Source organism: Telopea speciosissima, chromosome 7 (genome assembly GCF_018873765.1).
Source record: "Telopea speciosissima isolate NSW1024214 ecotype Mountain lineage chromosome 7, Tspe_v1, whole genome shotgun sequence".
Lineage (NCBI taxonomy): Eukaryota > Viridiplantae > Streptophyta > Magnoliopsida > Proteales > Proteaceae > Telopea > Telopea speciosissima.
Window position 1 is genome coordinate 65,498,944 of NC_057922.1, and position 15,509 is coordinate 65,514,452.

The window sequence follows — 15,509 nt, forward strand, 5'->3', positions numbered from 1 at the left end:
GGATTGGCTCCCTCTCTGGGACAACATCAACGCCATCTCTCAGTCCGTTGGTTCCGCCCCTTGGGGCATGGGTGGCGACTTCAATGTCGTCCGCTACAGCCACAAGAAGTTGGGGGGTGCCCCCATAGACCACCTAGCGGTTGATGCCTTCAACTCTTGTCTTGAGAATGCTGGTCTCAACGACCTTAGATGGTCGGGTGCCGAGCTTTCTTGGCACAATAAGCGCTCTGGTCTTGATAGAGTAGCTTGCAAGCTTGACTGTGTTCTTGTCAATGACCATTGGCTCTCCTCCCTCCCCTCCTCTCATGTTGTCTTTGACCTCCCTGGCCTCTCTGACCACTCCCCCATCTCTCTCTTTGTCCTTTCCTATCTCTCCTTTGGCCCCAAGCCCTTCAGGTACTTTGACATGTGGTCCTCCCATGATGGTTTTCTTCCTATTGTTCAGGCGGCTTGGGCTATCCCTGTTCATTCCTTTTCCTCTCCTCTCCGGGCCTTCTCTAAAAAGCTTAAAAATGTCAAATCTGTCCTCATGTCTTGGAACTCCTCCACTTTTGGAAATATCTCCTCCAGAGTCTCGGCTTGTTGTGATACCCTCTCTTCCATCCAGCTCCGCCTTCAGTTTGACCCCCTCAACTCCTCCCTCGTTGAGGAAGAGAGTCGCACTGCCTTTGAGCTTGCCTCCTCTCTCTCTCAAGAGGAGAGCTTCCTCAAACAAAAATCGCGGATCAAATGGCTTGAGCTTGGTGATTCGAACTCTGCTTTCTTTCACCGATCCCTCAAAGCTAGAACCAATTCCAACTCCATCCTTTCCCTCACCTCCCGCGATGGCACGGTTCTCTCAGCTGTTGACGCCATCAAGTGTGAAGCTGTGTCCTACTTCACTGGTATTTTCTGCCCCCCCTCCTCCTCACATCCTCTCATCCCGGATGACCTCATTGCCAAATTCGTCCCTCCTAATCTCTTCAACTCTCTTTGCTCCATTCCTTCGGACTCTGAAATTGTCTTTGCCGTCCGCTCTCATAAAGCTAGCAAAGTGCCTGGCCCTGATGGTTTCAGTATGGGGTTCTTTTCCACTTGCTGGGACATCATCGGCTCGGAGCTTACTTGTGCCATCAAAAGTTTCTTCTTCAACCCCCACCAGATAACCAGCATCAATCACACCTTCCTCTGCTTCATTCCTAAATCCCTTGGAGCCTCCTCCATGACCGGCTTCAAACCCATCTCCCTCTGCAACCTCCTCTATAAATTCATAGTCAAAATCCTTGCCAACCGCCTCCAAAGTGTCATAGACTCCCTTGTCAGCTTCAACCAATTTGCCTTTATCTCCGGGAGGAGCATCTCAGACAACATCATCCTTTGTCAGGAAATTGTCCGAGGGTTTCACCGGAAGTCCAGCTCTCCTTCTGCCCTTTTGAAGATTGACATCCACAAGGCTTTTGACTCCATTCGTTGGGACTTTATATCCTAAGCCCTCCTCAAGATGTCCTTCCCCCCCACCTTTGTTAACTGGATCCACTTCTGCATCTCCTCGCCCCGCTTCTCCGTTCTCCTCAATGGCAGCCCCGTCGGCTACTTTCCCTCCTCTGTTGGTATCCGTCAGGGCTGTCCTCTCTCCCCCTTCCTCTTCTGCCTTTCTCTTGAGGTCCTCTCTCGTAGCATCCAGTCCAAAATTGACCTCCACCTCATCTCCCCCATTCCCAAATGCAAACCCACCAATCTGACCCACCTTGCTTTTGCCGATGACCTCATGATATTCTCTAAGGCCGACCCCTCCTCCCTCCAATCCATAATGGATTCCCTTCACCTTTTCCAGGGGCTCTCTGGTCTCCGCATCAACCTCCTTAAATCCCACATCTTCTTAGCCGGGGTCCAGGACACCTCCATAGCTTCCCTTTTAGCCATCACTGGGTTTTCTTTGGACACCCTCCCTGTCTGCTACCTTGGCCTCCCCCTCATTCCTGGCAGACTTACAGCCCATCACTGTAACCCCATCCTTGACCTCCTCCGCAAGAGACTTCAGCTTTGGAAAGCCAAACTTTTTCCTATGCAGGTCGCCTCGAGCTTACCAGATCGGTTCTCCAATCTTGCTACATTTATTGGAGCGGTGTTTTTGGCCTCCCAAAGGCCACCTTAAAGGCTGTGGAATCTATTATGTGTACTTTCCTTTGGAAAGGTGTTGACACCGCCAGGTTTCTTCATCCCATGAGATGGTTTGCTATTTGCCTCCTCAAAGCCGAAGGGGGTCTTGGTCTGAGAAGGATTAAAGATGTCAATATGGCTGGTTCTATCAAGCTGCTCTGGAAGCTCCTTACCAACAAGGCCAGTATTTGGACTTCCTGGGTGTATGCTGGGCCTCTCCGTAGAGACTCTATTTGGACCGTTAGCCCTGGCCCTAACTCCTCCTGGATTTGGCGCATAATTCTTCAGGCGAGGCATATAGCCAGGGACGCTATTTCTTGCAGGATTGATGATGGGCTGCAGACTTACCTTTGGCTTGACCACTGGCACCCTTCAGGTGTCCTTGCCTCCATTATCAGTCCCCGTGTCATATATGCTTCCGGCTTGGACAGACTTGCTCCAGTGGCTGCCATCATCACTAGAGGCACTTGGTCCCCCCCCTTCCCCCCCTCCCCTTGCAGATCTTTGGAGCTCCCTCCCCCCTATTCCCCCTGGTCACAGAGGCAGAGGTGACACCATCATATCGCTTCCCTCCCCTTCCGGCATCTTCAGCTTCCACTCCGCTTGGGACATGGTGAGACATAGAGGGACATTTTATCCTTGGCATAAAGTGGTTTGGTTCAAAGGGCACATCCCTCGGCAGAGTTTCACCTCTTGGCGTGCCATGGCAAACTGCCTCCCCACCCAAGCCTTTCTCATCCATCGCCACATGCAAGTCCCTCCCAGCTGCTGTCTTTGTTGCAATGGGCATGAAGATACGAACCATTTGTTCTTCACTTGCCTTTTTGCTGCCACCATCTGGAAACAGGTGCTCCGTCATTGCTGGCCGGCTCGAAGAAGGCCTCTTCCCCTCTCTAGGGAATGGGTATGGATTGATATGACTTTTGGAAGGAACTCGATTTGTGACATAGTTGGCAAACTTGCCTTTTGCGCTACTATCTCTCACATTTGGATGGAACGCAACCTTAGAAGATGGACCTCCAAATCCCGCTCTTTCGACCAGATTTGGAAGGCTATCTTATTCGATGTTTCATCTAAAGCGTGCTCCCTTCCCCCTGGCAGTGTCTGAGATACCCCAAGGAACAGGCTGATTGTTGTCTCCTGGGGTCTCCCTACCTCCATTATGCGCCCTAGCTAGTCTCTAGCTTCGGTTTTTTTCCCTCGGGCTTGTACATTTCCCCCTCTTTCTTTGTAATATATTTTTATTCATCCAAAAAAAACTGGGGAGTTTTAACAATGTTTCTAAAAAAAAAATTGGGGAGTTTTAACAATGTTTCTCTGATCCAGTTGTAATGCAAATGGCAGGAACAAAGGGGAAGCAGTAGCAAGAATAATAAGAAAGAAAATGGATTAAAGAACAACACATGAATCAATTCTCTCTCAATTCTAAGCGAATCTTCATCCTGTGATCTCCCTTTTTTTTCGGCTGTATAGAAAGAGTAGAGAAGAAAGAACCAAGAAGGTAAGAACGGACAAATGCAATAGAGATTAGAGAATCCATTTTCCGATGACTTCTTTCTTTGGTGATTGCCGAAAATGATTTAGTTCTTCGCAGCTCGCCGGAGAAGAAAGAGATAGATGGAGGAAGATGACAATGGAAGGTTTTGGGGGAGAAGGGTTTGGGCTTACCCTTATGTCTCATAAGGGTAAAATGGTCCATGGGAAAAACTTAAGGGTAAAATAGGATTTTTGAAAAGTTTAACCACAGCTAACGATTTTCACTTAACGGTAGGGGTTTATTTGTAAGTCGTCCACAAATCCAAGGGGGTACACGTAAATAGTGAAACTAGGGGGGTGTTTTGATATTGTTTCAAACTATAGGGGGGTGCATGTCATTTTCTCTATTAACTATATTAATATCTATATATCTGTATATAAAAGTATATATATATATATTATTAAAACAGGGTCTGGTCGGGCTGGGCTCAGCATGAGGCCTAAACTCGATCCCCACCCAACCCAACCCGACCCTACCAGGGTCAGACTATTACTAAACCCAAACCCGCCCTTCGGGCTGAAAAATCAGGGTCTGGTCCGGGCCGGGCTCAGGGCTGGTTAGGGCGGGTCCGGGCCGGCCGGGCTTTTTTGACACCCCTAATTCCACCTATTTCTGGAGATCATCCCATTACCCAAATTCTTCATAGACCAATCCAACCATCAGAAACACACCATACCTGAATCGAATTTCATTTCCTACACTAGGAAAATCAATCCAAACCCTAGCCCCAAATTCCCATCCTACACCCTAGATCCCCCTCTTTTTCTCTTTTCCAAAACCTGAAACCCTAAACCTAAGTTGCTGCCCTTTCAAATTTACACACTTCCATCCATCAAAACATCTCAGGACCTTCACTGATAGACTCCCCTACCTTGACTTGACATAACTCTAATTTCACCAACAACCCTATTTTGACCTAATTGGACCACCAGTTCATATCAGATTCTGGTTTATTGGCTCCTAGTTGGTCTTCTACCAATCTAGTTCCCGATCCAAACCCTAGCTCCAAATTCCCATCCTAAACCCTAGATCCCCTTCTTTTCCTCTTTTCCAAAACCTGAAACCCTAAACCTAAGTTGCTGCCCATTCAAATTTACACACTTCCATCCATCAAAACGTCTCAGGACCTTCATTGATGACTCTCCTACCTTGACTTGACATAACCCTAACATCAAACCTAACTCTAATTTCACCAAAAACCATATTTTGACCTAATCGGACCACCAGGTCATATCAGATCCTGGTTTACTGGCTCCTAGTTGGTCTTCTACCAATCTAAGACTACATTAGACCTTTAACAATTGGATGTGAAGAATGCCTTCCTCAACGGTAATCTAGAAGAAGTGTACATGGATATTCCTCCCGGCTTTTAATCATTAGGTACAACTGGGAAAGTGTGTATACTTTGGAAATCACTCTATGGACTGAAACAGTCTCCCTGTGCCTGGTTTGGCAGATTTCACAAGGCTATGTTGAAGTTTGGCTTCAAACAAAGTAATGCGGATCATACCATGTTTATCAAGCATAAAATTAGCAGTCACTGTACTTATTGTTTATGTAGATGATACAGTAATCACTAGAGATGATCAAGAAGAAATCTCCCTTCTAAAGACTCGACTCGCAACCGAGTTCGAAACTAAGGACCTAGGGCACATCAAGTATTTTTTAGGAATTGAAGTAGCTAGATCTACTTGGGGAATCTTCATTTCTCAAAGGAACAATGTTCTAGACCTTCTTGAAGAGACTGGGATGCTCGGTTGCAAGCCTGCAGATTCTCCCATTGACCACCAACTCAGCAGCATTGGTGGTGACTCTGTTGAAAAAGAGCGATATCAACGTCTTGTCAGTAGACTTATATATTTATTCCACACTAGGCCAAGCATCACCTTTGGCGTAGGAGTTGTTAGTTGCATCCCACATGATCCGAAGACCTATACATCTTGACGCAGTTTACAGAATTCTTCGGTATTTAAAGTCAGCTCCTGGAAAAGGGTATTCTATTCTCAAATAATGGGAATCTAAAGTTAGAATCCTTTAAAGTCAGCTCTTTTGTTGTTCTAAGTATATTTAGTACTAGACCATCGTATGTCACTAGCACCAATATCGCATTGGCCTCTTTGATGTGAGTCTCTTAAGAGCTAACAAAAATTGGGCCGATGGAGGTTGGTACAAGACTAGACAACAACTTGCTTGGAAGGGGAGTTAAGACCCCTGGTGTTCCATAAAACACCCTGATTCATTTGAACCATGGTACTAAATCTCGTTTCGTTTCGGTGTTTCGGTCTGACCGAAATTTCCGAGATACCGAAATTTCGTCGAAATCTCGGTCGAAATATGGTATTTCTCTGTGGGTGTAAAATGCCAAAAATGTCCGAGATTTCCGAAATTTTCGAAACGAGATGACCAAAATTATCGAAATTTCCGAAATTTCCGAAACGAGATGACCGAAATTTCCAAAATATTCAAAATATTGCATTTTTTCATTTCGGACTTGCGTTTCGTTTCGGACAGGTTGAGATACTCGAAATATTCGATATCTCGACTGAAATTTCGCGAGTTTTAGTACTATGATTTGAACAGGTGGGAAGCATGCAACTGAAGTTCAAAGGGGCTGGGGATGGGTTTATGAGGCTGAGAAGAGCTTTTGTGGCGCATATGGTAAGAGCGCAGGTGATACCTAGATGTAGAGGGTGGAGGGAGTGTCAGGAGGACTGGGGAAGGGTGGTGGACCCCACAGGAGAGGTGGGAATAAGGGGGTGGGCCTCTCGAAAAGTCGAATGATCTTGTAGAGGCAAAAAGGGTGAAGCAGAGTCGATAATACTAGGAAGGAGAGCACCAAACTGCAAAGTCGACTCGGACCGAGGAGGCAGAGAAGACGATTTAAGCGTAAGGGTCATCTTCTCGAGCTCAACATCAGGAGGTTCTGACAAGTTACGTCATTACAGATCATTTCGCCTAGGGAGCTTCTCGGGAGACGTGATGGGGTCAGCTTCATCAACAGAACCTATGGCCAATACTGCAAATAGATTTTGCCCAGGAGGTAAAGCAGCGTTAGGTCTGCGACCAGCGGATAAACTATTTGGAGAGACCGATGCCGGTATTCCCTTCTGTCTTTGCTTTCTCTTGCAAGGGCTGGTTTTGGTTCTCCCACGTGAAGGCACATGAAGGTCAACTGGTCCTGCGGATCACCCTTAGGGGTGGCATCTTCAGTATCAACTTGGCTAAGGTTTGATAGAGGAATGACGACCTCAGTAGCAGCTTCACAAGGATTCAAATCTACCTTTTGGGCACAAAGGGAAGACTCATGGCCAAAGTTTTTTTAGTAAAGACAATGGGGAGGCTTCCAGTCATAGTGAACTTGCTCAAAGGAGAAGCCATATCCTTCCTTTATTTTGATTAAAAAAGGCAGAGATGATTCTGCAGACACGTCAGCACAGATACATGCAGAAGCCAACCGATCCTTCCTCATAGTTCTGACATCTGAGAAGAGGGGAGTACCCACAACAGATCCCACCATGCTAAGTCCTTCCGAATACCAGAAGTGGAGTGGTAACCCAAGAAGGGGATCCACAACGGGATGGTAGATAAATCAAGCCAATTTAATTGAAGATGATGGTGCCATTGTCGGAGGAATAAGCCTCTTTCCAACTTGCCAGGGTCTTCCTTCAAGAGCACGACTTTTGTCGGTTTCATTAGAGAACTTGAAGACAAAGAAGCCATTGTCCAAAAGAAAGGTTTCAAGGTTTCCATGAGGTCAGTTTCCCCAAAGTTTTGCTTCATCGTCGAGTAGACTAGGAGGCAAAGAGCAACTCTGGAATCACCCTTAAGAGAGGGGGCTATGAAATGAAGGGAGAATCCTTCTCTAGAGGGGTTGGGTGCAGTACTGAAAAGAGAACTCCATTGCGGAGGAGGCAGAGAAGTAGTGGGAGATGGTGGAGGAGACAGGGAAGCAGAGGGAGGTGGCGAAGGAGACTGGGATGCAGAGAGGGATGGCGGAGGGATGGTTGCAAGAGAGGGAGGAGAAGGGGAAGGTGACATTGAGTCACCAATCATTGGGGGTGAATGTTCCTAAGACATTTTTTAGACCAAGGCTTTACTCTGTCTTTGTTCTGCTTAAGACATTTTTTTGAATTTTTTTTTCTTTTTTTTTTAACCCGAATAATACCTGGGAAGCTTTTGTCTCATCCTCCAACACAATATCATCAGCAAAAAGCATACACCAAGGAATCTCATCTTATATGTCTTTGGTCAATTCATCTTTGATGAGCACAACTAAATAACGGTGTAAGGCTGATCCTCTATTAAGCCCACATGTAATTGGGAACTCACTGCCTTGACTCCCACAGTTCTTACGCTAGTCACCAGACCATCATACATATCTTTAATTATGGCCACATGTTTATATGGCACCCTTCTCTACTTTAGTATATGCAAATTAACTCTCCAGGGACTTTGCCGTAGGCTTTTTTTTGGTCAATAAAGACAATATGGATATCCTCTCTGTATCTCTTTACGAGTCTCCTAAGTAAGAAAATAGCTTCCATTGTGGATCTTCTCATCTTCCTGGCATAAATCCAAATTGGTTCTCCTAAATAATAGTTTCCTTTCTCAAGTGGGTTTCAATGACTTCATCGTATGACTCATAGTTTTATGCCTCTAGATATCACCTTTATTTGTAAATTGGGAGCACGATTCTCTTCCATTCCTCTGGCATTTTCTTTGTGCCCATAATCTTGTTAAACAGCTTGGTTAACCAAGATAAACCACAGATAACTAAGCTCTTCCACATTTCTATTGGAACTCCGTTTGGGCTTGGTGCCTTGCCTATTTTCTTCTTTCTTAACGCTTCTTTTACTACAGACACCCTAATTTTGCGTATATATCTACGACATGTGGTGTCTAGATTAGTGCAGCCTTCTGGGGCACTATTACTTAAAGAGTCTTCATTTAGTAGTCTATAGAAATACTCTTTCCATCTCTGCTTAATGTCTTAGTACTCTACCATTTTCACTTTTAATACATGTAACATGGTCGAAATCTCTACTCTTCCTTTCTCTTACTTTAGCTATCCAATGCCGTCTCACGTTTGTTGGATAAAAAAATAGAATGTGCCAATTTTCCTCATGATCAGAGGATTCTTAGCCATTTGATCCATGATTTGTTTTTAGAACTTCCTTATTTTATCTTACCAGCTAAGAAATACTATGAAAAATACATGGTTGTGATCATACAACCAGGCTAATGTCTGGGATCTGGGATGATGAGTTGTTGTCTCTTTAAATGAGTGACATTTTATAAAAAGTGCCTCTGATGTCCAATGGCTCTTCTGAAAGAAGACTCAAGATTTTCCATTGCTGAAAATCAAGAACATTCCAATTTCAGATTTCCAGCAAAGAACAGAACCTACTTTTTTCTCATATGCTGAGTGCTTAATACGAAACTGACTTCTGTATTTAACCTCATGTTCTGTCCATGAACTCTTTATATTTTGTTTGAAAAAGAAAAACAAAAATCTTGTGTGTCATTGCTCCTTCCATTTAATGTTCCCCTTAATTGATTCATTTGTTATATTACAGAGCATTTGGTAGATGCAATCTTTTCTAATCAGAGTTATGTTTTTCCACCTGGTACAGAAACCTTGTGGTATTTGCTTCATGATAATTTATTCTTATATTATGTCTGAAATGTCTTTATACAATAGGTGTATCATCAAGCATGGATTGTGAGGATCAAATTTCAGAACTCGAATGCATCTTAGATTCGAAGGTCACTTATAGACTTCAATCCACTCAAGTTAATTTCCGTTTTACGAATTTTTATTGGTTATGCAATTCAAACCTCATCAATTCGTGCCTAAGATTTATGTGGTATGAGGTGCTGCAGATTTGTACCATAGAGGACAAAGCTGAACTGGAATTATATGTTCCCTCTGCAAAAGAAATCACTAGATATTATGACCCCATTAGCTTTCGTTGTGAGGATTTAAAGGCAAAGTTGAATTCTTCATTGTCTAAGGTTTTTCTGTAGCTTTTTTGTCTCATCTTTTCTTGTTAGACTTTTCTATTTTAGATTTGGTGATGTATTAAAAGAAGTTTCTGATATGGCTCTTTTTTCTGAGCAGTCTGATGCTTTGTTGGTTGAGATGCAAGGGAAATTGCCTAGTCAATTCAAAGACACTGATGAGATATATAAGAAATTGAGAAAACGTTTATCCAATCACCATTCAAAGATTCTACATTGTCTGGATGATCTTGGCCTTATATGTGCTCATGAGGTATTCCTATGCATATTTAACCTGTCTAATTTCTTTGGAGTATATGCGAACGGTTGTGAGCTATTTCTAGGCCTACTCATGAACTGGTCCAATTTACTCATCCATGTATTTGTCAGTGTTCTATATTGCATCATGGATTTTTTTTTCTTATTTTTTAAAGAGAAAGGTATAGTTTTCGAGCTTTTATACAGAAGGGTGGTTGTAGATCAGCTCTGGACCCGTCACACCATGATACACCACCTTTCAGCTGTAAGCAACAATATAAGAAAGTCATCACAATCTGATGGTTCTTGCATGACACGAGCTGGTTTGAACTTGGAAGAGAATCAAACCTACGAACAGCTGAATGTCAGGTGGCAGTGAAGATTGGGCATTTATGATGCCAGTTCATTAGTGTTTCTTTTCCTTCGTTTAACACACAAATGCACAGATATGCATGGTTTGTGCGCACACACGCACATACTCAAGACACAAAAGATTTGAGAAAGTTGAGCTGGGACCCAGTCACCAAAACACTCCAGTGCCTGTTAAGTTTGATATGGTCGTACCATAGTAGGAGGATCTGATTGACTCAGTTAAGTGTTATGTAAGATGGGAATCACTGAGTATGGTTGGAACAATGTGTTGTTTATTGTTAAAAAAAATCTCCAGAGTGGTTGAGCAGCTTTACTTTGTGAACATATTCTAGATTGATTAATTTACTGGACCTTCCATAGTATGAAATTATCATAAGCATAGTTGTCAAAGCGTCGCCTAGGCGTCCAGGTGCCTTTTTTTGGATGGGTGCCTTGTTGGTGTCGCCTTAGTTTTTGACCCCCCTCCGACGCCTTTGGGCGCCTAGCGCTTTGACAAATATGATTGTTAGTATGTTGATGAAGATGTATGGCTTGATCTGGTCAGATTTGTCAAAAACTTTGTTTAATGAAATAATATAGCTCAATGAATTTACCAGTTCTGAGAAAGATAGATTGTTTAAACTTGTCCTAAAAAAGAAAAGATGTTTTTTAACTTTTGTCAGTATTATTATTACTATGTCATTATTGGTGGTGGTGTTGTTGACTTGTTAATATAGTGACATGATTGATTTTTAAATGGATATCTTTTTTTTTAGTGAGAAACATCTTTGTTTTGAGAACATAATCTACACAACTTTCTATTCCTGAGGAGATATTGTCCATCTTCCATCTGACTTTGCATGAACAAATGTATCAGTGTCTTTGGATTAGAATCTCCCCAGTGATTATGTCAGTATCATCTTTGAGGGATTTTAATGATTCAGAGTGTGGAATGTCAACATGCACTAAATTATCCTTCTTCCCACTCACTACTCTGCTAGTCAAATCTGCATTTTCCCAATCAATTAAAAATCTTCTTCAACAGAAATGTTACCCGCTCTAGAGGCCCCTATGGTTAGTACTGACATGGTCCGATGCTTTCACTGCCAAGACGTTGGGCACTTTGCCAAGGACTGCCCTCATCGTAGAAAGCATATTGCTGTTGCTGAAACGGAAGATCAAGCTGAAGATGATGAGGGTTTGCATCCTTATCCCATGGATGCTGGAGACTATGAAGCTGGATATTATGACAATATGCTTGATGAGGAAGACACCTATGCGGTTCATGTGGTTACTAAAGAGGTGGTTGAGAGCACACCACAGGAAATCGTTGGCATTCAAGATGCTGTTCTTGAAGAGGTACAGCTTGCGCCTCCAGTCTTAGATGAAAAGGTTACCACTATTGAAGACTCTATGAACACGACATTCACAGTTGATATTGATTCAGAGGTCGAGTACATAGAGTTTGTTATGCCACCATGGTTCTTTAAAGAGAAAGCTCCACGCCTTCAAGACTTCATCCCTAAAGTCTACAAGCAACCATAATTCTGCTTGGGAATGGTCAAAGCTGCTACTCACAGGTTGTTCCCCCTTGTCACTTTTCAAGCTGGGGAGAACTGATGCAGGTTTATCACCAAACTGGGCTTCTTTCCCTAGAAATAAGTCTAGGGTTGGGTTATAGACATGTTGGGCCTTTGCTCCCATGGGTTTTCTATGTAATAACCTACTTTTATGGGCCTAAAGTTGGGGTATATAAGTTGCATACGTAATGTAATTCTAGATGGCTGAATTAGCAACTAGAACCAATAAATAAGATCTGCTAAGGATAGGGAATCGGCTAGGTCAAACAAGTGGGATTTTGAAAATTAGGGTTAGGGTTAAATAGAATCTAGGGTTTAATGTTAGGGTTAGGTTCAGTTAGTGAGGGGAAGCCTTCTAGTGTAGGTCCTAAGATGTTTTATGGAGGTTGAGTGTGTAAACAAAGATGGTTATTGAAGTAGGGTTTGGGTTTCTTGGTTTTGGGAAATTAGAAGAAGAAGAGATTTAGGGTTTAGAGTTAGGGTTAAGGGCAGGGGTTCTGGTCGAGTTCTCCTAGGGGTGTGAGGGCTGCTCGATCCAAGTTTGATTGGATTCTGATGGCTGGATTGACCTAGGCAGATTTTTGGGTATGGGGAATGAAGATTGAGTATGGGGAGTGGTTAGGGTTGGGCTTAGAGGATTAGGAGAAGAAGGGTTTGGGGATGAGAATATAAACTTACTTGCTAGCTTAGGGTTCCTTGAACTTTGATGCAGAAAACCAACAATTGAATTGAATCATCAAGCTGTCGGCTGTAGCAGAACTGAAACTTGAAACTTGAATGCAGAACAATGGAGAGAGAGGCAGTGAAGGCTATCTCAGCCTGGGTATCTCTCCCTCAGCCTATCTCAGGACAGTGGCAATTGCAAAGCAAATTTCTTTTCATTAAATCGTGGGAGGCTCTCAAGAGTTCTTACATATAATATAACCTTATGTCTGGACAGAATTCAAACTCCTAACTATGACTCAAAACTTAACTAGGAGTCTAGGACTCATAACTGAACTAGGAATACTAATTAGGACTTCTAACTAGGATTCAAATTTGCACTAGGAATCCCAATTAGAATTACAATTCAATAAAAGGCTGACTAAAAAAATAACAAATTAAAATCCTTACTCAGCCCACGATTTTAACTGCTAGTGTAGGGATTCCCCTACACCTACCTGATGGCTACTCATGCTGGTGTAGGGAAGAATCCCTACACCTACGGCTGGTTTTAGACAGTCAATTTACATCAATATAGGATTAGCCTTAGACTTAGTTTATTTTCATGTTTTAGTGTTTTAAATGGAACCGGTTGAACCACTGGTCCAATTTAAGTGATTTTAGAATATTCGTTTAGGATAGAATCTTCTTAACTTGAGTTATATTTTAGGATCCACACCTTTACACAAAGTTTAGAGAGGTAGTGTTTTGTATTTAGTCTCAGCCACGGATTTGGGATTTCTTATTCCTAGGCTGCGTGGGAATTTAGGCCTTTGGCCAATATAAATAAAGAACAACCATGGGGCTCCTCTTTACCTCACTATTTTATGAAATCCGCTCTTGCAAGCTGCTGCAACCTCTCTTGTATTGAAGATCTGCTTTGTGTGTGATCCAATCGACACCTTGCAGTGTGAAGAATGGGTGGTTCGTTGGTGGGATTGGTGTTTGATCCAATCGACACTCTGCGGTGTGAAGCCCGAGTGGTTCCTCTCAAGTTCAAGTTCAAGATCTGATTTTATTCAAGTTCAAGTTCAAGATCCGATTTTATTCAAGTTCAAGTTCAAAGATACAATTTTTATTCAAGTTTCATCCTCAACAAGCTGCTGCCAGGAGTAATCTGCTCCTGCTGTAAGTTTGAGACATCCCATCCTTCTTCTTGTTATCCTCTACAACCCCAACCCTAGTTTTCCTCTTTATTATTTTCAGTTTTCCCATACTCTAAATTCCCCACAGACCTAACCAGCCATCAGAACTTAATCAAATCTCAACCACAACACCCCCTGCCCATTGGGAGAACTCGATCTCCCTTGCTGCCTATCCCAACCACTGAAACCCTAATTTCTCCCATAAAAAATAAAAACACAAAAACCCAATTTCTGCCCAGCCCAAACCAACTGTCAGAACAGTCTTACGACTCTGACCGATTATCTCTCATACCCTCCTAAGAAAACATTCAAGTTTGGTTAACTTCTGTCCATCAAACCCTAGAAATCCATCTTTTCCTCTTTTCCAAAACCCAAAATCCTAACCCTAACTTGCTGCCCATTCAAGTTTACACACTTCAGCCCATCAAAACATCTCAGGACCTTCACTAATACATTCCCCTACACCTGCCGAGCATAACCAACACCTGAAACCCTAACCCTAACCCTAATTTTGACCAAAAATCATATTTTGTCCTATTCGGACTACCAGTTCATATCAGATCCTGGTTTACTGGCTCCTAGTTGGTCTCCTACCAATCTAGGACTACATAACCACCAAAAGAGAGACCTTGTAATCATGAACTAGTCTCTACATGCAACCAAATAGCAGCATCGGGTGCTGCACCCCTTCAAACTACAAACTTTGAGAAGCACAAATCTGAATATATTGATTGAGATCAAAGAAAAGAGATGAACAATAAATCCTTCTTGAATGTGTAGCAGTAACTAAGGATCTTGCTCTGATACCATTTTGTTAACAAAACAAAATTTAGTAAATGGCTTGATGATCAATATGATCACTAAGCACCTTTATTTATAACCTTCAATGAGGGTGGCAAAATTACAAGTAAATCCCTACATAGCCGACTATACTAGCTATGGGGAAAAAACTTGAGAAAATACCCAAAATACCTAAAATACCCTTATCGGGTTACATAACTCAACACTCCCCCTCAAGTTGGTGCATAGATATCGCACATGCTCAACTTGACTAAACTAGGATGAAACAACTTCCCAATTAACCCTTTAGTGAAGACATCAACAAGTTGATCATCGGACTTCACAAAAGGTATTCAAATCTGCCCACTCTCTAACTTCTCCTTGATGAAGTGTCTGTCAATCTCCACGTGTTTGGTACGGTCATGTTGAACTGAATTATGGGCAATGCTGATTGCTGCTTTATTGTCACAGTACAACATCATTAGACGATGAACATAACCACTAAGATCTTGGAGTAAACTCTAATGCCACAATAACTCAAAAATGCCCAGGGCCATAGCACGGAATTCTACTTTAGCACTGGATCTTGCCACACAAATTTTTTTTTTTACTATGCAACGTGACAAGATTACCTCCTACAAATGTACAATAACCTGAAGTGGATTTCCTATCAGGATTACCACCCCAGTCAGCATCAGTGTAAGCCTTAATACGAAGATGATCATGCGGAGATAGGAGAATCCCTTTTCTAGGAGCTGACTTCAAGTAGTGGAGAATACGAAGAACAACAACCATATGAGTGGAGTAAGGATCATGCATGAACTGGCTGACTAAACTTACTGCAAATGCAATGTCCGGTCTGGTGTGGGAGAGATAAATTAATTTTCTCACCAACTGTTGATATCGACCCTTATCAACCGGATCACCATCCTTCTCTTGCAGACGAATAGTAGTTTCCAGAAGAGTGTCACAACTCACAAGGATGACATCCTATCAAACCAGTCTCTGAGAGTAGGT

General features: G+C 42.8%; 1 protein-coding gene across 4 annotated transcripts in view; it reads left to right on the top strand.

Annotated features, from left to right (window-relative positions):
* Nucleotides 1-15,509, top strand: part of LOC122670073 (endoribonuclease Dicer homolog 3a) — a 111,628-nt gene that overhangs the window by 15,974 nt on the left and 80,145 nt on the right. For all 4 annotated transcript variants that reach the window (XM_043867031.1, XM_043867032.1, XM_043867029.1 and 1 more), the window contains exons 6-8: nucleotides 9,378-9,442; nucleotides 9,560-9,691; nucleotides 9,798-9,950. In XM_043867031.1, coding sequence (XP_043722966.1) covers nucleotides 9,378-9,442; nucleotides 9,560-9,691; nucleotides 9,798-9,950 — 350 coding nt within the window. The remainder of the gene's footprint in view (nucleotides 1-9,377; nucleotides 9,443-9,559; nucleotides 9,692-9,797; nucleotides 9,951-15,509) is intronic.